General features: G+C 43.3%; 2 protein-coding genes across 4 annotated transcripts; both read left to right on the top strand.

The window, feature by feature from the left end:
• Nucleotides 1-754: 754 nt before the first annotated feature.
• Nucleotides 755-15,573, top strand: Atg13 (Autophagy-related 13). Of its 2 annotated transcripts, XM_077662364.1 has the most exons (6): nucleotides 755-1,308; nucleotides 4,962-5,297; nucleotides 5,813-6,018; nucleotides 7,129-7,233; nucleotides 10,916-11,189; nucleotides 14,586-15,573. In XM_077662364.1, the coding sequence occupies exons 1-6, from the start codon at nucleotides 1,153-1,155 to the stop codon at nucleotides 14,799-14,801; spliced, it is 1,293 nt and encodes a 430-aa protein (XP_077518490.1). In that variant the 5' UTR covers nucleotides 755-1,152; the 3' UTR covers nucleotides 14,802-15,573. The 2 variants fall into 2 exon arrangements, with proteins under 2 accessions (XP_077518490.1, XP_077518491.1); XM_077662365.1 differs by lacking the exon at nucleotides 7,129-7,233.
• Nucleotides 15,574-18,239: 2,666 nt separating this feature from the next.
• LOC144128720 (phosphatidylinositol 3,4,5-trisphosphate 3-phosphatase TPTE2-like) lies at nucleotides 18,240-24,870 on the top strand. 2 transcript variants are annotated; one of them, XM_077662359.1, is made up of 16 exons: nucleotides 18,240-18,430; nucleotides 18,928-19,086; nucleotides 19,173-19,214; nucleotides 19,274-19,435; nucleotides 19,521-19,631; nucleotides 19,704-19,867; nucleotides 19,946-20,010; nucleotides 20,098-20,158; nucleotides 20,234-20,315; nucleotides 20,396-20,546; nucleotides 20,788-20,868; nucleotides 20,959-21,064; nucleotides 21,209-21,306; nucleotides 23,392-23,487; nucleotides 23,559-23,632; nucleotides 24,482-24,870. In XM_077662359.1, exons 2-16 carry the CDS (start codon nucleotides 18,929-18,931, stop codon nucleotides 24,585-24,587), a joined length of 1,557 nt encoding a protein of 518 aa, XP_077518485.1. In that variant the 5' UTR covers nucleotides 18,240-18,430; nucleotide 18,928; the 3' UTR covers nucleotides 24,588-24,870. The 2 variants fall into 2 exon arrangements, with proteins under 2 accessions (XP_077518485.1, XP_077518486.1); XM_077662360.1 differs by lacking the exon at nucleotides 18,240-18,430 and having other exon boundaries at nucleotides 18,788-19,086.
• Nucleotides 24,871-25,042: the final 172 nt, after the last annotated feature.

Genomic DNA, 25,042 nt, shown 5'->3' with positions numbered 1-25,042 from the left:
TTCGACCGCTGTGACTCGGCCTTCGAGCGGCGAAGCATCGAGTCCCAGAAGCTCGTTGGCGAAGTCTTCGAGGTTCCAGGTGAGACTTGCTCCGTACTTGCAGTTCTGCTGTGCCCTGCCAAGGATGCTGTGTAGCTCGGCTTCTTTCACGGAAAATACGCGTTGCACTTTTTCGAGGGCCAACTGAGCTGAAGCCATTGCACGGATGCAGCGGTCGTTGGAGGGCGAGTCTGCACTGGGTTTTGATTTCAACGCTGGTCAACTGTTCGTGAAATACGGTGGGTGCTGGTAGTGCTGCTAGTTCCGCTTCAACGTCGGTTCAAACGGTCGTGCCAGAAGACCAGTTGCGAAACTAGCCCGACGTTGCGACAGCGCCGTCGTCCAAGCTGCAACGCTTTGATCGATCCAAAATATAAATATTGCGATTGTCGCGCCACTTGCGGCATGAATGCAAACTTTACGATAGTGTTTGGATCAATTTTGGCTGAGACAGCACGTTTTAAGGCAACGACAAATTAAAATCGCACCAGTTAACTGTTGTACCTCTTTTTATCCTTTAATTTCAGGTTTTGCTGCCTGTCAACATTTGTGTTTGTTTTTTATTGCAGAAATTTTTGGCCAACGCTGCAAAATTCTTTTATTTGGTGATCGAAGTTAATGTTCAGATCTTGGTTCAAATTAACGTCAAATTCGTATAAAAAAATGATTAACAACCGAAATACGCTTCGCTTTCTTGTTATTTTGGAACAAACGTAGCATGCCGGGATAGCTAATAACGATGTCGTGGTGTTATGCTCGGCGTAGCTTGGGCAGTGCGGTTGTATTTAGCAGAAATTTATTAACTATGATGCCTCTGGAAAGTGAATGTACAATACTGGCGAATGCGCGAATGAAGCGTTCACCTGCACACGTTGTAGGCTGAGGCAAAAGCAGTCGGTGTAGTGTAGTGTGTGTAGCAGTCATTCGGGAGCTCTGCATATTGGAGATTGATTAGGCGTCTTCGTCCTTGTTTACGCGCGCTCTGTGCGGCGCCGCTTCCCACTGGGTTATGAGGTCCCCGCACGGAGACGGGTTTCGGCACCAGCAGATGTGCTTCCATGGACTCTCGCTCGTCTGAAACGCGGCCCAGCGCGTTTCTCAGCAGCTGTCAACATGTCGACAGCCATGAAGGTGTCCCCCCACGACAGGAAAGAGCTCGACAAGTTCACCCTGTTCTTGGCCTGCAAGTCTGTTCAAGTGATCGTGCAGTCTCGCTTTGGCGTAAAGCAGAAAACAAAGTCAAAGCCGCACTCCGCGTTGTCCGACTGGGTAAGCGTGCGTTTCCCCATGTAGCGCGACCGAATGTTCCGGGCTCGCACGGATACGGCGACCTTCGAGGCCGCTGTGGGCCCATTGGCGAGCCAGGCATATCTCGACCTTTTTGTTGTGTTCTGCCCTCGAGTCGCCGCGTAAATACACCGTACGCGACAGGGTAACTTAGGGCGAAAGGTATCCTAGAGGCGCTTGCCGCATCTGTTATGGGTCTTAAAATGTCGTTGCCCCGCAGGAGTATAGCGCAGTATGTTAAATTCGTGAACACGTGCGTGTACTGAGCTTTCAGTGCATAATAGAGCACCTCCGGCGGCCGAAATGAACGCGATCGGCGTGCGTCAAGGCCCACAGTGCTGCTTTAGCTCGTAGAAACCCACCAACCGACGCTCAACGGCTCGGGTATCTCAAGTCATGCCCCATTTTTATTTATTATTTGGGTGGCCGCATTTACATAGCCGGAGTTCTTGTGTCTTTCCCAATGTACTAAAGAGAGGGAGGCTTGCTGCACAGCAACCTGTTGTGCACGGTTCGTAATGCATCAGTAAAAAATACGCAAATAGCAGTCTTCTGTTGTCGCCCTCGTATGCGTGTCATTAATTTCAGCCGGTCTTGCCACTTTGGACAGCAAACATGTTGACATACAGGCAAAGTGAAATTGGTCCTACCATAATACCGGTCTTGATGAAGTCTAGGTACATGTGCAAAGTAGACTGAGCACGCCATTGTCTTTGAACATTTTTGACACCTTTCCTAATTGAAATTGCCAGCTGTGGTAGGTGCACGCCTGTAGTGGACGCTGTTGTGTGTTGTGTGTGCTCGTGGACAAACAGTGCTACTTCATTTTTTTATAGGGAGGGTGTGATTGCACTTAAAACAGAATAGCATGCTCCATTTACTTATACCTGCACCTGTACCTACATCTACTACTTAGCAATGTGTTTTAGCAGTGCCAGCCTACACCCAGGTAATTCTGCTACTATTACCCAACCACAGGCATATAGCTGTACTGAGGTAAAAAGTTTGCCACTTTGGTGTGGTTGCTCTGTTTTCAAGGATGGCGAGCTTTTTTTTCTGTTTCACATATTTGAAAAAGAAACTTTGTAGCTCTCTCTTGCAGCCTTATGACTGTGGGTACATACCAGGTGTTTCAGGGAATACTTTCAAAAATAGGCTTTTGGGGATAAAAATATGGCTTTTGTGACAAAGCATTACCAGTGTTGGTGGACACCGGAAAGCCGGTGAATTGTCTTTAGTAAGCTGGTTAACTGAATTCTGATAATGAACTTTTTAACTTTAACAGCTAGGCAACTGGTTGCAGTTCGAGATTTGTAGCCAGTCATTAGTAATAGTCATATCAGTTCTTAGAATTTTGAAAGTGGGGTTACCCTCGCCACTATGGCTCGACAAAATTTGGCTGCATTGTGCGAAAATACATGCGCTTTCGAAAGCATGCAGACAAAGCAACCCATCCAGTGCACGTAACTATTCGAAAAAGCGAAATTTTGTCGAGCCACAGCGGTGAGGGTAATCGTGTTTTCAAAATTCTAAAAACTGATATGGCTATTACTAACAAGCGGCTACAAATCTCTAATTGCAACTAGGTGCCTAGCTCTGCTATTTAAAAAGTTAACTATTAAAAATTAGTTAACCAGCTTACTACTTAGGACAATTCAGTGGTTTTCTGGTGTCCGCCAACACTGGTAATACTATGCCACTAAGGTCATATTTTTACTCCAAAAAGCGTATTTTGAAAATTTTTGAAAGTGTTTGCTGAAACACCCGGTATATATTAATATAATTATTCTACTGTTTGGAATGGCATTGTGCCTTTGGAGATACTGCTGAACTCATTTGCCATTTGCCGTACTGCAAGCTTATTTGCTCAGTGTTATATTCTGATTTTTTAGCAAGTTAGATGCTGGGCTGTGAACGTACACACTTTTTCAGAAATATGCAGCATGCGTCCTTTCCTTTTCAGCCGTGTAGTGCGACTTCAATGGCACCCATGGAAATAACTTTGTCAGGGATGAGCATCACCTTCAAGATGTTTGAAACACTGGTGGGCCAAAACAGGCCACAGTGCGTGGCTGAGACGCTAACGGAGTGGGCTGTTTATTTTTGGCAAAAACTGTATGGGCCTTGCGAGGACAAACGAAGGAACACAAACTGCATGTGCGACCTGCAGCACTGTCTGAGCAATGTCTGAGTGAAAAAGGGATTCCTTAGCATCCATTCACGAGGACTTTGAAGGCACCACTTAGTTTCGTGGTAAAACTGGCGTGTTTGAATGCCTTTGGTCTTATTTTTGCGGTTCTTAGCACACACCTGTGCTCACCACATCTTTCTTTGCTTCCTGCCCTCGTGCTACCTATGCTCCTTTCATATAAATTAGCAAACCAGGTCCTAACCTGGTGAAACCCCTGCCTTACCTTTCTTTTATTCTAACTTTCCTTGGCAACTTGGGAGTTGCCACAGAAGTGCATAGTATCTGCTCTACCAGGCTCTTGTGAACTTCCTTAGAAACACCATGGAGCTTTGTGCTGTCAGCCATCGTTACTCCTTTTGTATGTTTTTATAAGTCCACACTAGATCATCTACAGATGTCTGTGCTTCTGGTAGCATCGAAAATATTCTCAGTGAATTTTGGATGCAATCTGTCGTGACTAGTGTGCAGAGAGGCTGACCCAGTGCATGGGTAGTAATATGCATTTATGGGTGAACCAGTGTGAAAAAAAGGGCCTGCAAATGGTACTTGAGATGTGCAGTGAGTTTTGATAAGGTGGTGTGCTTGCTGTACAGGACAGCAAATCACATTGCAGAGCCTACTGGAAAGTAGGAGAATGTTCACTGGGCAGAAATTTGGATTATTTTTTTAATGGCTGCCAAAAAAGTATGCTCTAAATGGGGTATTTAATAATCCTCTTAAATATTTATATAACCTCTGGAGCATTGGAGTGAGAAATGCTCTAGCTTAAGAAATACAAGAGCTTTATTGGCTTGTATTTACTTATAAAAATGGATTAATGAGCGAGTTTTATTAAAAATAAATTTCTTTGTAGTCTCTGGAAGAATGTCCAAATGCAGGTAAATTGCTCATCACTTTCCAAGATGTTTCAAGCCAGATTTCTGAACATTTGTAGTAAATTGAGAAGCAATGGATGGCATAAAGAAATAAGCATCAGTGGGCACTGTGTACATTGGCTTTCAGAGATTTCCCTCTGATCAGAGACATCATGTCATCCTACTCTCATCTCCTTGTTTTGTTCAGTCAACATGTCGCAGGGTAAATTGCTCATATGGCATATGGGTTGGTTACCATCTCGTTTCTTTCACCGTAATGTAATAATCTAGAAGGTGTGCTGATAAAATCTCGTCGGAGAGAACTAGCCCATATATTAGCCATTCGCTTTGCAGAGTGCATGCTTAGAGTGAGTATTTTTGGAAGGACAGCGCAGAAGGAAAAAATGATGTCGAAAAAGAACTTAAGTGATGTGTGCCTTGTGCATCCCTCCGCCTACATTTGTTTTCTCGTTTTTTTTTTATTATTTCATGCTGCTCTTTAAAGACAAAATGCTATGCTGACTTGCTTGTGCTTCTTTATTGAGGAGACTGGTGCACTTTCTTACTCATTTTTTCTATTTCACCTGCAGTTCAACTTGGACATTCCAGACTTGCCCGAGATCCAGGCACAAGTGAACGAGGCCTTGGCTGGCAGGATACCGGAGCCAGGTGGACCCAGCCTCTGCACACAAATTTCACTGCAGACCGTCGATGGCGACACTCTGGTGCTGGAAGTGTGGCAACTGTCTGTCAGCAATGTGTGCGACTCTTCCGTCCGGCTCATCTACACTGTCTACAACCGGATGAGCCTGCTGCTGAAATCACTCATTGCCATCACACGGGTGACACCCGCTTACAGGCTCTCTCTTGGCCAGAGTCGGGACTCTTACATCATCTGCTTCAATGTCTACATGGGGGAGCCCCAGGCACGTACCAAAGCCTTCCCTCGTAGGAGGTTTGTTTGTGCGAGTGGGGAATTGCTCACATCTGTATTTTGATCATTTGAAGAGCAACTACTGAATTTCGTGCTCACATAGGAAGAATGCTTGACTGCACATTCTTATGTGGTAGAGGCATCACGTCTGTCAGGAGACTTCGGTAATGCTCTCAGTATGAAAATGCCACTCACAGATCAAAAGGCTAATGCACTCGGAGGCGAAAAAGCCTTGGCAGTTTGTTCACACTTCTGGAAAGGCTGATTCATATGCTCATGATCATGTTATTAGAGGTTACTTTATCTGGGCTTAACAAAGGATTGCTAGTCTTACTTTGTTTGTTTGGTTGCTTAAACTCTAGCTGGGGAAAAAAGGGAGACCAAAAGAAGAAAATGAAAAGGGGACATGTTTGGGCCTGAGTGCAGATGCACACATGCACAGGCTTTATTCGGGCATGGTGCATTGTTATGTCAGAAGGGCATTGCTCACTATGCTGTGCCCAACAGTTGGACCTGCTGGGTGAAGACTGCCAGCGAGTGCAGGTGGGGCAAGTGGGAACGCCCACAGGCACATTGACTCTTGGGGTGGTCTACCGCACCAAAATGACCATCTCCCCTCAGCGGGCCATCAACCAGGCCCACCCTGCCATGATGCTTAAGAGCGACTACTTCAAGCCAGACCTCAGCCCCAGGGGAGTGCGTGCACGGCACAGGTATGGGCAAGTGCCAAGCATTTTTTTTCATGCTCTGCATGCATGAAGGGGGCAACCTGTGCACAAAAACTGTGCAGCTGCTGTTCTTAAATGCAGGATCTCCTTGCACAATCCTTTGGAAAAGCGCGTCCTTTGAATACAAGATACGTTTTTCTAACCTCACTGGACCTTGCTCGTAGATAGTACATTCAATTTTTTTTCCTCTCCTTTTGTCTTCTGTGTGAACCATTTGCAAGTTTAATCTATCTGAAGGGACTGTAACGCATTATAACTCATTCAGATTGTAAAGCATGCATTTTTGTTGATATTTTATATGATACTCATCAAGTCAACATGTTTTGCATTTTTTTTCCCTCTCTTGTTTAGTTTTTGATGCAAACGCTAGTGCACGATCATGTACTTGTTGCATTGCATTTCATTTGTACCAGTAATTACTTAAGCTTTTATTAGTCCTCCAGAATGGTAAATCTCGGTTGATAAAACGTTTGTTGGAGTGATTGACACTAAACAGACATTATTATTAGTTTTCCTATTTTAATGTCTTTTACTGTTTCTGTGCCATGGAATTTAAGATTAAGTACAGTGTTTGGTGTTCTGGTTAGTTGCAAAGTGCAACCTAAACTTGTTCTTGCCATCCAGTATTTATTTACTACCAGTCATAAATGTGTAGAATGCATCTTCTAAGCGTATATGTGCCTCTAGTTGACTCTTCTCACTGTCCTCCTTCGGTTGAAAGCATGGCTGTACATTTGCCAAAGATCCCTGCTGTTGCACTGCCTCACAAAGTCACGCATCTTTGTTCGCACCCATTACTGTTTCACACTACTTGTGGCATACCATAATTGGAGTTCTGGTTCATCGTATCAGTTTAGCTATCACCTTTTGCCCCAGTGGCTTGTCACTTGTGTCTAGCACCACTATCGATTGACATTATTTTTGCGGAACGTCTTTGACGCGTGGCTTTGTTGTCCCAGTGCAGTAGTGATTGCTGGGGCGGGGGGCGCACGCATGTGAGACCTCTCTGTCTGCGACGTGTGCCTTGATTGCCTGACTGCCTCTCTGCCCTGTGTCTCTTTCTCTTCCTTCCATCCTTCCTCCTCATGCGTGTAGCACGGACGTAGCAACTGATGCCGTAAAGCGAAGCGACAAAGACTTGCCTTCAGAAGGGATCAGGAGGCAAAGCAGCGTTGCAGGTCACAACGGATGTGCTAATGGGTTTGTGCTCGTTTGTTGTCTATACTGCTAGTTTGACCTTCACACCCTTTGGTTTGTCTTGACTGACATTTAAACCTGACCTTGCATGTGTGCATGTGTGGTTCTGTGCTGCTGATTTCCTTTTATTTATTTTTTTTTGTCTCCATTCTAACTACGTATATACTAACCTTCGCTTATTTTAGGAATGGCAGTTTGCTTGCATGCCCACTCCGTGACACACACTCTTGCAGCATCCTTTTTTACGAACTGCATTGTTACGTATGATTGGTCTGAGTGTAGCTGCTGGGTGCTGTTTTTTTTTTTCTGTAAATTTTTTCATGCATGATTCAACACTGGCAAGCTTGTGGTAATGAAGTAGTGCATGACTGGCTGAAACAGCTGTTTGGTTCCACACAACTTTACTTGTCCTAATGTATGAATAAAAGAATCTTTCTGGCAGGTCTTCACCTTTTTCCTCTTGCATCCTTGCTGGTATCATCTAGCTGATATCACTAAGACTGGTGAGGCTTCTGGATGTAGAGTTTTATATTTTGGGCTGTGACATTCAAGTCTCTTCGTTGCATGATTTTCAACTGTTACTTTCTCATTTCAGTGCAGAGTAATCACATGCAGAGTGTACAAGGCCTAGGTTCAGCTGTAGATTGGCATGGAATTGTGCCAAACATGTGGAGTTCATTGTCAGCGTTTTGTTGTGAAATATTTATGCAGTTCTGACAACTCACTGCATGCACTCTGCATGTGCACGAGTGCAAGGGCCGTGTTCTGGAGCACGTTTTGTCAGGAATACTGTAGCATTTGCCTTTTGGTCGGAGCAGTAATTGGCTTATGGTAAAAAAGACTGTTGCACTTTATTTCACATCATTTTGATGTCGCATTGTTGTTGAGTGCATTGGCATAGATTGGAAAATTAACAGTCTCCTCCGAGTTGCATCAGTGAAGGTAGTTTTTGAGCTCTCTAAATAAGTAATTTTGAATGTTTGCAGTAGGGGGAAGAAAACATTTTCGGTGGGATTCTCCTAGGTTGCAGCATAGACGTTCAAAAGCAGCTCAAGCTTTTGATGACCTCCTCATATGTTGATGGTGGAAGCAACAGAGATGCGACAATACCAAACAAGACTGTATTTGCTTAAAGACATTGTTGGCAATGGAAAATAAACTCTTCGGGTAAGGGGTAAATACTACTGCATGTGCTAGCAAAAGCATAGTGGTCATCAGTATTTGCTTTTTCTGCAACTAGGGACGCCACCGAATGTTTAGTCATGCAAGATTGGAATCTTGTGATTGGAGGTTGCTAGGAAGTACGGCCCCAGGAGCATACTTACTTCTGATCAGTTAACTTACTGCATAGAAGTGTGCTTAATATAGAAAGGAATGTGCTGTTTCCTGATGTTGCTAATTTGTTGTTCATGGATTGGTATGGTTCAATGTTGCTTTCATCCATAAAGCTCAACCACTCTCAGTCAGTCAATCATTGAGCAACAGCAGAAAACGAAGGATTCATCATGAAACCTGCACTGGTGCCATGGCTAACCTCATGCCACTCTTTTTTATTGCTCTTGTTTCGCCATTGTTACTCTGAAGTAGGCAGATACTATGCAGTGCACAAATGTGTAACATGAGACACCGGTCTTGATTTCATTTACGCAGTGCTTAGTAGTTAAACAGTGTGATGTTCTATGCATTGCCTGCAAGCCGTGCTCACATGAGGTTGCAGCATCTGACATGTCTACCTAAATAATACTAAGCACTGACTGCTTGGGTAGGCTTCATTGTATCTCAGTATGTTTGTCTGATGTGGCATTCCAGTATAAACAAAAGTAACGAAAAGGGTTCAGATCAAGTTAAGGACAACACAGCAGGCTATGAAAGAAAAATGATAGTTTTAACGTTAAGAGATCGAAAGCAGGCAGAGTGGGTGAGGGAACAAACACAGGTTAATGACATCCTAGTTGAAATCAAGAGGAAGAAATGGGCTTGGGCAGGGCATGTAGTGCGAAGGTAAGATAACCACTGGTCCTTAAGGGTAACGGAGGGGATTCCAAGAGAAGGCAAGCATAGCAGGGGGCGGCAGAAAGTTAGGTGGGCGGATGAGATTAAGAAGTTTGCGGGCATACGGTGGGCGCAGCTGGCAAAGGAGCAGGTTAATTGGAGAGACATGGAGAGGCCTTTGCTCTGCAGTCGGTGTAGTCGGGCTGATGATGATGATGATGATGATGTCTTTGGGAGGGGGAGAGCAGGATTTTTTAACTGCAATGTCCCATCAGCCACCGTGGTGGCCCAGTGATTATGGTGGCCCAGTGATTATGGTGCTCGTCTGCTGGCCTGAAAGATGCGGGTTCGATCCCGGCCGCTGTGGTCGCATTACGATGGAGGTGAAATTCTAGAGGCCTGTGTGATGTCAGTGCACATTAAAGAATCCCAGGTGGCCGATATTATCCAGAGACCTCCACTGTGGCGTCGCTCGTAGCCAGAGTCACTTTGGTACATTAATTAAACCCCACAAAACGAAAGCGCAATGCCCCATCAGACAGAGATATTGGGGGGACATGCTTATGGCTGTTATCACCTTATTGTTGTTTATTATTGTGATCACTTTTGGTAGTGCAGCTGACAATACTATTTAGTGCTTTGTAGTTGCAGTTGCATGCAGGCACATAAAAGCTCAAGCTCAAGTGCAGTGTGCAGTTAGTGTATTGATGCTGGTGTCTGTCCTCAAATGGTTTAGTGCGGTTTCAGATTTAAGGAAAAAACCTTGACCAAGAAGCATGCCTTAGGAGGTTGTTGAAGTATTCAGTCTGACAGCATGGTGTTTCTTTACTCGCTGCCACTAAGGCAGTGCATTGTAATGATTGCCGAGACTGTAAGCACTAACAATGAAGCAAGCGCAGAAAAGTGCAGCTGTCAGTTGCTATTTCTGTGGCCTTGTGGGTAGAATATCAGTTATACAGAGGAAACAAGTTATACAGGTAAAAGCAGATGAAAAAGTGTTTAATCATCTGGTCATAAAAGGATCTCTCGTTACTTTTGTGGCATCAGCAATCTTTCATATATCTGGGTTCTTAATTTTACAACATGTTTATTTCAGTCGGGGAAGTTATGTATGCACCATCAAGTTCTGTCACTTTTTATCTCTAACCATTGGGACAGCACATGAGGGTCAGCTTTCAGCTAGCACATAGCACTCATACCTTCATTTGCTGGTGACGTTTTCTGGTAGTATCTAGATAATGTGGCCTTACATTTTTGTAACAAGGTATTTTGAATATGACTACTTTCATCATTGTTCAGCACATTGCTGTGTTGTGTGCCATATCGTGTCATTCGCAGTAATAAGTCTCTCCTGCTTTTTGTGTAATTCTAAACAGTGCTGTGACATGGTGTGATGCACACAGCAAACCAGCTTTTCCCAACTTAGTGTGCTACTCTTTCAGAATTGTTATTTTTGCATTTGACTTCTATTGAAATGTGTCCCTCCATGGCCAAGACTTAAAGCTCCTGTGCAGTGGCATCCCTCAGCGACAGACTCGCTGTTGTTGGCTACTGTTGGAATTCCTAGCTGCTGCCACGAGAGGCTGCAGTATATTACGCTTTAGCTCGCAATTGCAGTTACATTAACATGGAGGAGAATGTCCTTGATATGTGGCTGCATGCTCAGTCAGCAGCGCATGCAATGGGTGTGCAGGCGCAAGGATGGGGGCGACAACCTGAGCGACATGCAGCAGGGTGCCTTTGCCCCTCCTTGCCCACGAGATCCAAAGGAAATTGCAGCCAGGGAGGAGGAGAGCCCCTGGCCTCTGCCCAAGCCAGCCTTCTCTTCACTCCTGTTAACACCTCCCAAGTCCGCCTCAAGTAATCACTCCCGGTCAGAAGAGGACAACGACTCAGATGTGAACGACACATTTGTTGAGCCCCGAGAAGTCCTTCTGCCAGCCGAGGATTTTGTCCTCGTTGAACTGGTGCGTGTACCCCACACTGCTTGCCTCCTGTCAGCAGAAAAGGTGCAAGGAAACAAATCCTAGCTTCCCATTGTGGCAAATAGCTGCTGTGTTATGGTTTGCTGCCGTTAAAATATATATAGGTATATACAGAGTGGGTACACATGGAATATCGCCTCAGCGAGTATCGGTGGCAAAGGCTTTGGTCTCTCATATGGTGCACCTTTCTGTCTTTGTAACCCAGCTAAACCAGCTCCACTTCATGAGGTCATGTATATTGGATTAGTAAACTCTGTTTAAAAGTGCCACGATGTTTCACCACAAGTTTAAGAGAACTGAAAAATAATTTTTGAAGATTCCAGAAAATCCGGTGCTTAGATAGCTAAAACACAGTGCAAATCATATTGAGTAGTAGCTGATACTTATTTCAAACTGTAACTTTAGACACCGATAACGACATTGAACAGTCACTCATAATGGTTTCTCCTTGAACAGTGCAAAATATCTGGTGAGCTTAGGTTGCATTCCTTTTGTCTGCTTGGAGGGACATTGACAAGACAGTACTGTCACTGAAAATGGAGCTCTTGTAAGCTGGACAAGGTGAAAAAAAAACTAAACGTCGCCATCACCACCTGATTTCGCAAGTGAACTGCTGAGCATGTGCACAGTCTTTTGATGGACTCCAAAAGCTGAGCTACATCGTCATTCACCTCAAAACAGTAATCACGGAGTGCGTTTTGGTGTGGCCATTCACGAGATTGAATGGAGTGGTGGGAAAGTTTTTAAATGCAGTTTTCTCAGATATGAGTGAGTCTTTTGCAGCAGGACAATATTCCTTACTTTGGTACCTGCTCCTGCTTGCTGGACAAAAAAAAGGTGTTGTAATAAAGAGATGGAACTTTCAAGAATATATATATATATATATTCTTGAAAGTTCCATCTCTTTATTACAACTTTTTTTTCCAAATATCAAATGAAATAACTGTTCATGTTAGTAATGCATCAGTAAAAAAATATTTTGAAAATTTTAGAGTGAAAACAGGGAGCTAAAACTGAAAATTTGCAAGTGCACTAGCATCCACACGGGTACATGCAGGACAGGCTTGTGAAGATTGGTGCGGCCGCGTCGCCGCATGCGGCTGCAAAAGGGCAGTGTGTGGCGTCAAAAAAGTCAACAATCATTTTGTAAATTGGATCCGGTACGAAAAACTGAAATGCGCCCTTTACCCAGCTTGCTTTCCCGTATGAACGGCTAACTGCGAGAGAAAACTTCCGGTAAACTCCAAACCGTTGGCTGTTCTGTTCAGCCAGGCCGCATGCGAGGAGGGCGCCGTTTTATCGCCATGTATCTCCATTTGCCTCTGACTGCTGGCTTTGCGACTGTATCTTTCCGCATTTATTGCTTTGAGCTGCACACGAGCCGTCATGCCATCACATGGGGAACTACATAATGTGAGTATGAAAGGGGGTGGGGATATGTGTCGACTTGTATTTGGAGTTTTCGAGTCAACTTTTTTTTGGTACGCGAGGGGCACCAGTTGAGGGGTCGGCTTATATGTGGCAAAAAAAGTGTTGATGCGACAGTTCTTCAGTCTCAGAGCTTCTGATTTTGCTGTTCCAATTTGGCTGTCTGGGTGCACATACAGCAACCACCCTCAATGCAAACTGAAAGGTTTGTAGGTGACACATTGCACCATCACTTATGTTTGTAAAACAGTAGATTTAACAAACACACAAAATAAGTAAAGAAATGACATAGGCATCTAAAATGCAAAGAAAGCTGTGTTGCCAGATGGTGAAAAGGAAAAAAAAAGCACCAGCTTGAGATAAGATAGAGATGAAATGCCAAATTATGTTTACAACCTTATTACCATTATTGTTATTGACGTTCCTTGAAAGGATTCAGCTGAACTTTTTAAAACAAAACTTCATGGCAGCAGCACTAATTCAACATGGCAAGTAAATGTTAATGTTTTCAGCTGCCTTTGTAAATTGTCTTTGAGCACTATGGATCTCTGTCGGCTACAAATATCATTACGAGGCTCAGGTGTGGTGTGGTAACTTAAACCTTTGTTTCATAGCAGGTGAAGTGCCCTGTAGATTGATTTCTGTCACTCAGCATTATTGGCAATTTGTTACCAGCGTTCCCATACAGAGAGAGCAGGCATGATGTGTTGTTGGTTGGGATAGGACACAATATTGTAAGATGAGAGACAGTTGTTTTCACTTCAGATGAACAGAAAAGATGCAAACAATGTGTTCATGAAAATTTATAGGTCTAATACAAGTAAAAAGTTTGTTGACTTTTTTTGCTGTAGCCTGTGGTGGACGTCTTTGGCTGACAAGTTCCTTTTATCAGTGGGCTGTTTTGGTTTACGAGAAGATAACTCAACTAAAGAGAGATGTGGCCATGGGTAGAAGAAAGTCTGGTTTTGATATGGGATAAGGTTTGCTGGGGTAGTCTGCCTAATGCAGGCAAGGGTTAATTAGAGTTTGTTGAGAGGCCGGTGTCCTGCAGTGGGCGATGATGGTGACCAGTGGGTGCAGTCATTAAAATGCCTCTTTAGCTAAGTTTGCTTTATACCCCTGTCACACGGCATTCCTCAAAAGCCTTACCAGCAAAGGCATCACGCAGCTACACGGTGCAGTCCAAAGGTGGAACAGTCGTTCAGGCTTAGCACCCGCTGCTGTGCTCGAGGCGGCTGAAGTGAGTGTTTTAAAATTAGAGTGGGGTATTCTGTTCATTCGTTGAGCTCAAACAATTTTTTTTTATTCTGATAGCTTCCTTAAAAGTACTGCAAGAGCTACTCTCATCATCAGCAGCAGGTTTTGTGTACTGCCTTGGCCACCAGGGGCACTCGGTGTTGCTGCAACACTTTCACTGTCTTGAAATCTGTGCATAAAATGTAAACACCCGCACAAAAGCAAAGCCAGACACACCTTTCGTATTTAAAAAAAAATATATTTTCAAACATTGTTGGCTGTATCTATTTTTTTTATTGCTTTTACTTTTGACGTTGGATGGCACTGCGATCGTAAGTTCTCTAAGGCCGCGCCTTTGGGCTCCAAAGGTCTCTGACGAGTGCCTTCGCCTCCAAGGCCCTTAGCGGCAAAGGCGCAACATTTGTGCCGTGTAACTGCACACCTTACGCCTTTGGATATAAGGACCTGATTCTTAAAGGACTTTGCGGTGCCCGTGTGACAGGGGTATCAAATGCTTTGCAGAAGGTGCTTCTGTTTACATTGAAACAAAAACCACACTGCTTTGACATTTTTGTTGGTACTCATCCAAGGTCTTTTTGTACCCTCATGCATCGTTCATTAGCCACAGCATAGTGCATGAAATTAGTGTGAGCCTTGCACATTGTGCACATAAACAGTGCATCTATAGCTGACCTGATGTTCGTTATCCTGCAGAAGCCTCCGTTTGCTGATGGCGAGGAAGGCGGCACAGACCTGGGCACTTTCTTCCAGGAGTGCCAGAGTGCACCCATGCTGTCATCTTTCTCGTGCCAGCCAACGCTTGAGCAGCAAGTCTCCGAAATTAGTGCACACCTGGCTGCGCTCGAGTCCAGTCTGCCAGACTTGGATCAATTCGTCGAGTCTGTTTGCCAAAGTGATTCACTCAAGTGAAGACTGGTGTCTGTGTCAAAGCAGGCAAGAGTGTGACGACAAGACAGGACAGCCTCAGGCCAACAGCGAGCTGACAGGACTATAGAAAGAAAAGTGCTGTGGTGCAGAGGTTCGTTACGAGTGTCGGTCTGGAAAGTGTGCTGATGTCACAGTGTGCTCAGTCATAGACAAGGACTACAGTACAAAATGCGTATTGGAAGTTACATGCAGATGGGAATGGCGTCTGAAATGTTGCTGAAGTGTTCAGTCTGCACCATTAATGCCAAATCTCCTTGCAGCTGTTACGTTTTGGCATTTGATCAATGCAAAAGGAGCCCTCCCATTCAATTTCCTGTCATTTTTTTCCTCAGTGCACATGATGGTAAGACCTTGATTTCTTTTGTGATGTCAGTAAATGTTGCCCGGAACAAACAGTAATAGTATAAATAAAGGTTAGTCTTAAAAGAAAGCCTTTGAATTGTCTGTTTCAAGCAAAATAAGCAGGTGATACTTGACACTGTTTGCTCTAGAAATAAAAGTTCTGTTGAAATTAGAATCCAGAAATATGATATATACGTGCATTAATGTTTGTGAGCCAGGTTAAAATCTTACGAGTTGTCTGCCGTTGGTGATGATTAATGTGTTAAGACTACTAGCATATCCCGAAGTGATCACTGAAATGCACGTGGTGCTTTTAAGTCGCGAACTTGTTAATGAAAATGCTTCTTTGCACTGGTTCACTGTGCTCCGTATTTCTGCCCTTGCTTCTGTGAATAAATGTGGCCAAAAGAAACTGTGTTGTTTAATTTTGGCTCTTTCAGCAAGATATGCGTGACAATAAGTTGTCTATTTAAAGATTTCAGAAACGCACATTGATGCCAACGGGGACCAGCGGGATCCATCCACACGTGTGCTACTCGTTGACCAAGCACAGTGGCCTTGCGTGTGCTCATGGGGTGGGAGCAAGGGGGTACGGGGGGAAGCATGGAGGCACAAGTTTTGTCCCCCTTTTCTTTCCATCTACCAGGAAAGTATGAACAGCTGGATATCGTGAACTTTGGCCCACGTTTCAGGAGCGACATTTGTGGCATAATGACAGTGGTAGAAAACGGATATCAGACAAGCTGTGGCGAGTGGGCATCATTCCTATGTAAACATATGCCAACTTTTCTCAAGGATAAAGAGTTCTTTTATCAGCACCAGCACGGGTTCCGAAAAGGACTATCTACCATAACACAGCTCATAGAAACTATATATAATTTTAGTTAAGCCATAGATGCCCAAGAACAAATTGATGTCATTTGCATAGATTTTGCAAAACCATTCGACATGGTTCCCCGCAGTAAATTAGTACTTTTCAACTTACATAAAGCAGGAATTGGCGAAACTATTCTGTAGTGGATTGAAGCCTATTTGAACAATCGCAGGCAGGTTGTGCATGTGGATGAGGGTTTCTATTTGTCCACATTAGAAGTGTTTTCTGACGTTCCTCAAGGATCTGTTTCAGCTCCATTATTGCTCCTAATTTATATTAACGAGGTTATCGAGTCTCCAATAGAAGTGAGGCTTTTTGCAGAATGTTTTATTCTCAATAACACAAGCTGATGACCAGATTAGAATAAACTGAGTCCTTCATTCCTTGCACCGTTGGTGCGAAGAATTGGACATGAAAATTACACAAAATCAACTTTTACGCATATTTATCTAATAAGAAGATTGTGCAGTTATTTTCTTATAATGTTGGAAAAAATAAACTAAAGAACGCTGTTACCTTCAAGTATTTTAGGAGTCACAATTGCATATAATCTGCAGTGGCATAAACATGTTAATAATGTGCGCTCAACAGCTTCCCAAAACTTTACTTTCTGAGGAAAAAAATTAGAATATGCATCAAAAGATGGCAAATTAATTGCTTACAAAACATTCATCTGCCCATACTTAGAGTACGCCTGCGTTGTCTGGAACCTTCATCAAAAAGTTTTATAAGATAAACTGGAATGAATTCAAAGCATAGCTGCTCATGTTATTCCGAAAAGATACAGAAGAATTGACTCGGTGACGGAAATACTCAACTCCTATGGGCTTGAGTTGCTTGAAAATCGAAAGCAAAAATCTGGATTAAAGCTTTCCTTTCAGATCATTTAAAGATAAAAAATAGATATATTCAGTCCCCAGGAAAACTAAGCACAAAAACAAACCACACTAGATCAATCAATCCTTACGACAATTGATGTTTGTCGTACCCTTTTTTTCCTGATGTGACTGAAATTTGGAATGTTTGCCTGTTGCAGTTGTCGCCCAATGTGCATAAATTTGAACGTTCCATTGACACTTTGTGCTGAGAGCGGCCAACTTGACGTTATAAGATGTCAGTTTCGTCTGTTGTGCATTGTATCGTATATCCTCCCTGTAATGATGATCAAGCGAGCGTTAACAGCATCAATAAAAAAAAAAGCCCTAGGGGTGATGATGCCTAATGTAGGGTGCAATAGCTTTCTTGGAGTCATGGGTGGCAAATGCTAGCGTTCTGAGTAGGATTTAAGGGGGCACACTGCTAAAGAGTAAACTTTTGAATCGGCGCTTGCTCGATTTTACTCTAACTTGCAGGGCTGGTTTATATCACTGCTGGGGCTGTATAAATTTAATTATTTGGCTGGGGGTTTCCTTGAACATTGCAGCACTTAAATTAAAGTGGGGTGATTTTTAATCTCGTGAGTCCATTTCCTGCTTTTTCAGTAAACTGTCTGCTCAGGAATATTATTTGATTGGTATTATGGCAGCTTTCTGGAGCGAAATTTTGTGAGGAAAACAACTATGCGCTATAGTTTAGCTGTTTTTTTCCTTTCTTTGTCACTTAAAATTGGGTTGAAAAAATATAGTGCAAATTTGAAAAACCAATGCCATTCTTTATATGCCAGCATTCTTTTAAAATATAGCAAAACAATTCCACAGTTGCGTGCTCTGGACGTTCATAAATCCACATAACACAAAAAAATAGGAAAATTACCCTTATTTTCCGTACGATAGTTTTCCTAAGCAAGCATAATCATCCTTGTTATGAAAATTACATAACGTGTTTCATACCTTTTCTAGAATAATAAAATCTGCCAGTGATTGTAGTGTGGATTGTAGCAGTGATAAAACCTAGCCCCACTGCCGTCGGAGCTCTCGTCAGACGCGTACTGTTCTTTGCGCCACAGCCGGGCTGAAGCAGCGGCGGTTCGCGCGCACGGCCATGCTTGCACTGCTTGCACCCGCCGCCTTTTGTGTCGTGGTGAAAGCAGCGGGAGGGTGGAAGGGTGGAAAGCTGCAAAATTGTCCTATCGGCTATCGGCGCTTCGGCGGTGTATCGGCGTGTCTGCGGAGTCTGCTTGTCGGTTCCGGCCAATCAAAGTTCACTTCCGGAGAAAGCCTATCGCGTCACGTACTACGTCACGCAAACTAAACCGTGACAAAAAAGCAAAGAAAAAGGGGGCGGAGAGTGCGCGAGCCGCGGCCGCGGGACGGGACGGGGGCTCAAACGCTCAAACTGCTCACGGGATGCAGAAAGTTTCCAAGTTTGCATAGTAGTTCGCCAACGGTCAAGCTATTTACGCTACGCAGTAGGCGCAAGTCCTTTACGTATAACAGCACTAACAACAAGATTTCAAGTGAGTTACCTTCGTTCTTTCTTCTCTTTCTCCTTATTCTTGCGGACTGAAAGGGGCGGATCTTGCTACGCGACCGTGCAAAACGTGTCGGAGCGTACCTGCTTGCTGATGCAGATGAAAGAGAATAACTGCTACGAAATGAAAACAAATGCCAAAGAGTCTTACGTGGGTGTTCTCTCCCATCTCGAGCGGAAGTGGATCGGTTTCACTCGCTGCGATTTCACTGCGCCAGCTAGGCCGGTCCGTCCGCGCGCTGGTTGTGGCAAGGAGGGATTGACAACGCCTCAAGTTTCTCAAGGGCTGTCTTGTGCTGAACTTGCCGTTCTTAGGTGTGGGTTACTACAACGCCGCACGAGGTGTAGGCCTTGCTAAAGTTTTCAGTAGTTGCTGCAGAGTTAATACCGCACAGACGGGGGATATTGTTGGTGCCGGAATGCAATCGAAGCCATCTGCGTGTGCTGAAATGGCGCTTACCCTTTTTAATCGGCTCTGGGCAGGATGGTGAAGTACACCCAATTCGCAAACGAGAGCATGGAGCAAATAGGCGCTACGAGTAGCAACGGAACGACCAGCCAAGAAGCCCCGGAGGTGGTGATTGAGAAGACCCACCAGTTGAACAGCAGCGCTTATGATCAACCTACTGAGCAATTCGCGAGGTAAGTTCGCCGTTTGCTAACTCAATAGCTGCAGGTAATTACCAAGTTGACAGCGCTTAATTGACGTTGCGCTTGGAATTCCGCAGGCATGCTGTGCTCAAGAGACTTGTGCAACACCTTGGATTCAGGTAGGCACCAGCTTGCATAGAATTTGCTGTGCGAATGACGCCAGTGTTTTTTCTTTCAGGCTCTTCAGTTTTGCTCTTATTGTTATCGACATCAGCATCCTGATTGCAGACCTCAGCCGAGAAAACAAACCTACTCATGTTCAGAAAGCATATGACATTGTGTCGCTATGCTTTGTCTGCTTCTTTGTTCTTGAGATCGTTTTTCGCATGTATGCACAGGGGTAAGCACTTATTGGAATTCTTTCCCCAGCCATTGCACCAGTTATGAGTGCATGCATTCATAATTTATGCTTAATTGATTCACAGCACCGAAGAATTCCTGAAACGCTGGTACAATATTGTTGACTTGGTTGTTGTTGCGGTATCCTTTGTGGCTACTGTTGCATATGCATCTTACGAGATATCAGGATACTTCAAGTAGGTGCAGTTTTTCATAAAATGAAGATTAATTTATAGGGAAGATAACTTGGATTTACTGTGTTTGCACAGGCTTATTGTGATTGGCCGAGTTGTGCGCATCTTTGGTCTTCTGAGAATCCTGCGAATCTTCACGGAGAAGAAAAATCTGACAAGAGGAGCTAGAATAATGGTGTCAGAGAACAAGCGACGATACAAGCAGGATGGCTTTGATCTTGACCTGGTGTACGTGACCGGTAAGTCTGCTTTGCTTTCTGCCATAAGTTGCTGCTAGGTCGAATTGAAGCATAGTTGGCACGTCTGGTTTTATGCAGATCGGATCATTGCCATGTCCTACCCTTCATCGGGAAAAATGTCATGGTATCGAAATCCAATTCACGTACGTCGTCCATAATGTTTTCCGCATCTATCCATGAAAGCAAAGTGAAGAGCACTTCTCATGCGCTGTGTGCATCTTTTCCTTCAGGAAGTGGAACGATTTTTCAACACAAAACATGCAAACCACTACCGCATTTACAACATGTGCAGTAAGTTTGTCTGAGGCAGACACTGAAAGTGCAGTGTCAGTTCTGAGCTGCCGCTACATGTTGCATAAATTTCAGGTGAACGAACCTATGACAATAGCCACTTCAATGGTTGCATTGAGCGCTACCTAATAGATGATCACAATGTGCCTCTACTCAGGTGTGTACCTTTACAAGCTTGTTCTGTATAAATCGAGCAGGACTGGCTTCCTTATAATATGAAAATTTTCTCTTTGGTAGAGACGCAGTAGATTTCGTAGCAAAGGCGCAAGCATTCCTGGACGAGGATCCTGAAAATGTTATCGCTGTGCATTGCAAGGGAGGGAAGGGCAGGACAGGAACTATGATCTGTATGCTTCTTGTGCACAACGGTCTTTTTGAATCTGCACAGGTGAGGAGTGACCTCATACATGTGCAGCATATAGCATGGCATGCATTCCTTACTGCTGAGTTTTCTAAATGAGCTGATCATAGTTGCAGTACAAATATGACAATGGGATGTGGTCATTACCTCATTTCCTCGTGTGATTCATGCTGTGGCCTTGCAACGCTAACTAGTGTGGTGTATAAAGGAGTTAGAAATAGATGATTTGCATTTGAAATTTCTTTTACAAAATGTTTCTTCCCAACAGGCAAGCCTGGAGTACTTTGGAAATATTCGCACAGACAAGACAGTTGGGACCAAGTTTCAAGGAGTGGAAACCCCTAGTCAGGCATGTTGGCTCTGACCAGTGCAGTGTGGAATGGTGCGTATGCTTCAGAAATATTGTCTGATAGCTGTGCTTGTTTTTTTGTGCCTGCAGAACCGCTATGTGGAATACTTTGAGGAGGTGAAAGACAAACACAATGGAGTGGTGCCTGATGAGGTTCCCTTAAAAATTGCAGAAATGAGGATTTACAGGTTGTCAGGTGGGCTGACATTTTGTTTGGGTCTTCAAGGTTGATTTTGTGTGCATGTCAGTGTGAAAAATTCCTTGCAGTGTTGGGAGTTGTGTGTACCTACTTGTAAATGTTCATGCATGTCTCATTGTCATCTGTCTTAAAACCTCTTAGGAGTCGGACAAGGCACAGGGACTGACTTTTCCTGTGAAGTTTTTGAAGCGAGGTCAAAAGTGTTTGAAATGGACTTTGGGCGCCAAATGAACTGTCAGGTCAGTATGTGCTAAAGCATTTGTTTGGTGTGTCACATCACATGTTTACACCGCGTCACAGGAAATAACTGGTAATGAAACTGCCAGGTTATATCATACTTGACTAACAAAAAACAATATGTAGACATAGACGGCTCTTGTTCTGAAAATTTAGATGTCTACTCGGTAGTGCCCCAAGGATCTGTAATAGGACCAGTCTTGTTTAATATTTATATTGATGATTTGGTCGACTCTGTCAGGCCAACTGTATCAGTTAAACTGTTTGCAGACAACTGTGTCATTTTTAAAACCATAAATTCTGTTCCGGATCAACTCGAGCTGAACGCAAATCTAAAATTACTAGCAGAATGGTGTAATAAATGGGATATGATGATTAACATTGAAAAGACTGTGCATATGTGTTACTAATAAAAGAAAAAAACTGAAATTTTCATATAACATGGGCAGCAATATGATTACACAAGTAGTGGAATATAAGTGCTTAGGCGTCACAATTACAAACAGGCTTAAATGGACGGCACACATCGATAACATATGCTCTTCAGCTTGTAAAAAATTGGGCTTCTTAAAACACAAATTAGGAAGATCGCCAAGTGAACTGAGAAGCAAGGCGTACAAAGCGCTATTAAGACCTTCGTTGGAGTACGCTAGTATTGTGTGGGACCCTCGCACAACGGTAGATATAGAAAAATTGAAAAAATTCAGAGGCTAGCCGCGCATCTTATATACAACTGCTACAAACACCGGGACTCTCCATCTGCTATGTTCCATGAAGCAAAGCTTGAATGCTTAAGAGAACGAAGAAAAACTGCTCGAATTAAATTTCTTGGTCGCTTGTATTTTTCAAAACTAGTCATAGACCCCCAAGATTACATAGCTAAACAGTCATCTAAAAAATCTCGTCATAAGCATAAACACTACATTGAACCCATTTTTGCCTGCACGAATGCCTATAAGTATTCATTTTTTCTTAATACAATTACTGATTGGAACGCACTGCCTCATGATTCTCCTTTGCTTGCTTGCCCCGAGTAATTTCAACCGTCGGTTGGCGCTGCCTGTGACGCGTTGTGTTGTTGACACTGCGTATTGCTTCTTTCATCCTGTGTCTATTTAGCGTTGTATAAGTGTTGGTCGTCCTTTTTTAGCACTTGTTTTATCGTCATGTATGTTGTTTTTTTTCAAGGTCGAAGTTTTGTACTCTATTGCTTTGTACTGTGCCTCTCCTGCTTGGACCGTATTTGGTCCGCAGTATGTGATAAATAAATAAAATAAAAAAATTAATAAAATCTGTTATGCATGTTGCGCATGAATATCCAGTAATGAAGTAATGAGCCCCACTAAACAACTAAAACTTCACTTTCTGTCACTTTGCACCACTTGGCAGTAAAAATTTTTTCTTTTTTGTATGAACACAGATTATATATGAAATTCTTAGTTGGACAGGATATTCGTAAAACATGTTTCTCTAATGATGCGCACTTAGGGCGACGTAAAACTTGCAATACAAACACACACTGAGGTTGGGGAGCTGTTGGTGAAAGACCTGTTTTAGGTTTTTTTGCAGTCACAGAAAAGATTGTGCACAGTACTAACTTGGCTTATCAGCTGCTGTTCACTAGAAAAGGACACCTGAAAGACATTTGAGCAGCCAGTGATGTTTGCCCATTTACTCAGCTCCAAAGGATAGCGTTGCTCGTAGGAGTCAGTGTTGTAATAATTGGTTTTATGATGTGTGCTTGGAAAATTCCTATGCAATGTACCTAGAGATGTCGTCAGCAATTTTTACAAGTCAAACTTGCCGCGTTATGTAGCGGAATGCTTCATTTGCTATCTCATTCAAAGCAGCGTTCATTTTATGACCTCTTCGTGGATATAAATTTATCCGAAAAACATACTGGTTTGGAAACAATTTTCTCGGCACTCCAGAGTCCGAATGCTTTCTGCATAATGAAACAGTTAAATCATGAGAGTGCCTGTCATAATTAGGTGATAACTCGGTTTTATCCATTTTAGCCATGCATATGTTTGGTTATGTCTGTCAGTTGATCAACATGCTAGTGCAGCAGCATCATTCACTTGCAGGCACATTATCGTCCAGAAGGTGATGTGTTAGAGGTGGCACCCATCAACTTCCCCGTTGTGAAGGGAGACGTGAAGTTCAAGTTCTCCTGCCAGAGTGTGAGTGCAGCCCTTGGTCTAGTTCACTATTTTGTTATTGTGCTTCAACTTTTGTTTCCTCCACTGTTCAGTCATCTGTACCTAGAGGCTATGAGGACTGCCCATTCTACTTTTGGTTCCATACCAGCTTCATCAAGAACAACAAGTAAGCTGTTTTCTTAACCTAACTTTATCAGGCATAGAGTTCATGATGCAATAAAAACTTATTGCAAACTGAAAATTCTGTGCGCAAATAAGAGCTGGTAGATACACATATCTGCATTTAACATTATCTGGACCATATTGTGATAAAGCAGAGCACACAAGCATGTGTAAGTAGAGAAAAACAACACTGACATATTTAGAGACATGCAGATATATACACATGCAGGGGTAGGGCTTGGTTCCACAATGCTTGAAGCAAGGTTGTCAGGCACATTACGGTTAGTTTATAGATCAAAGGTGATGTGTATTGAGAAGACGTGATTACTGAGGTACTCATAAATATGATTCAGCAGTTTGGACTCGTGTATTGTTCATGAACTTGATTTCCTGTTACAGAGAAAAAAATGTGAACTAGGGCACTGGATGTTTAATTTAACTCGCATACATAGAGTTCATTTTCTTTCCTTAGTTGTTTCATACTGAAATTGTAAGACCTTTCTTGTACTATGGCCCTGATCAGTGTTAAAAAAAATGCTTCTGATCATCGTGCTGATGTCACTTCGGCTTCTTATTAGCCTGCATGGCTGGTAATATTACTCTTTAGAAAAATGTTGGGAGACTTAACAGCAGGGACATTGCATGCATGTACTTCTGTTGTTTGGTCGATGAATAATGAGCTTTCAGTGCAGAAATCACAATTGGTTTTTATGGCATTTCATGTGAAGGGTGCTTGCTTTAATGAAGTGTGTTACTACACTACTGCCTGTTAAATTTTGAGTTTCGAGGCAGTGCTGACGTGAACTGCAGCTATGAGATTCACAACTGATGGTCTGTCCTGTGCCACTCCTAGGCTGTTCCTGCAAAGGGATGTCCTCGACAATCCCCACAAGCAGAAGACATGGAAGGTGTACGATGCTGGCTTTGCCATTGAACTGCTCTTCAGCAATCCATCCTGAGCTGCCGAGTTTGAGAAGCAGGACTTTGCGTAGCAATCTTGTCTGTGATGTGCAAACCTGGCCCAACTACTCAAATCTCATCCGCTTGTGCTGGCAGCATGGAAGACCTTTGGTCGCAATTTACAAGGGTGGTCACAAAAACTTGCAAGTCTCACTCTTATTTATGGGGCCTCTGCCTCCAAAGAGTTCTGTACATAGTGTCTATATTACAAATTATTTTCTTCATTAACAACTTTGTAACTTGCAGAATTAAAGGGAGCAGAGCTCCACATTATATTTTAAACAGGGCTGTGCAAGAGGCTTGTTTACTTTACACTGGACAGTCCACACTTACATGAAAAGGAGCTGGCCTAATGCCATGCTCATTTTTGCCAGTTTAGATGCGCAATGATTTCAGGGATTTTCTGCTGTATGTGAAGTGGAATGTGGTCAGTGTTCACATCCATTGCTTAGGT

This window comes from Amblyomma americanum, chromosome 4 (assembly GCF_052857255.1).
Source record: "Amblyomma americanum isolate KBUSLIRL-KWMA chromosome 4, ASM5285725v1, whole genome shotgun sequence".
NCBI lineage: Eukaryota > Metazoa > Arthropoda > Arachnida > Ixodida > Ixodidae > Amblyomma > Amblyomma americanum.
The sequence above is the reverse complement of the archived record's forward strand: the minus strand, read 5'-3'. Positions and strand labels throughout refer to the sequence as shown.

Coding starts and splice junctions, on each gene's coding strand:
- Atg13 (XM_077662364.1), top strand. CDS start 1,153: ATGTCGACAGCCATGAAGGTGTCCCCCCACGACAGGAAAGAGCTCGAC. Junction 7,234..10,915: donor CACAACGGATGTGCTAATGG/GTTTGTGCTCGT, acceptor ATGGGTGTGCAG/GCGCAAGGATGGGGGCGACA. Junction 11,190..14,585: donor ATTTTGTCCTCGTTGAACTG/GTGCGTGTACCC, acceptor GTTATCCTGCAG/AAGCCTCCGTTTGCTGATGG.
- LOC144128720 (XM_077662359.1), top strand. CDS start 18,929: ATGGTGAAGTACACCCAATTCGCAAACGAGAGCATGGAGCAAATAGGC. Junction 20,316..20,395: donor CACAATGTGCCTCTACTCAG/GTGTGTACCTTT, acceptor TCTCTTTGGTAG/AGACGCAGTAGATTTCGTAG. Junction 23,488..23,558: donor TCAAGTTCTCCTGCCAGAGT/GTGAGTGCAGCC, acceptor TCCACTGTTCAG/TCATCTGTACCTAGAGGCTA.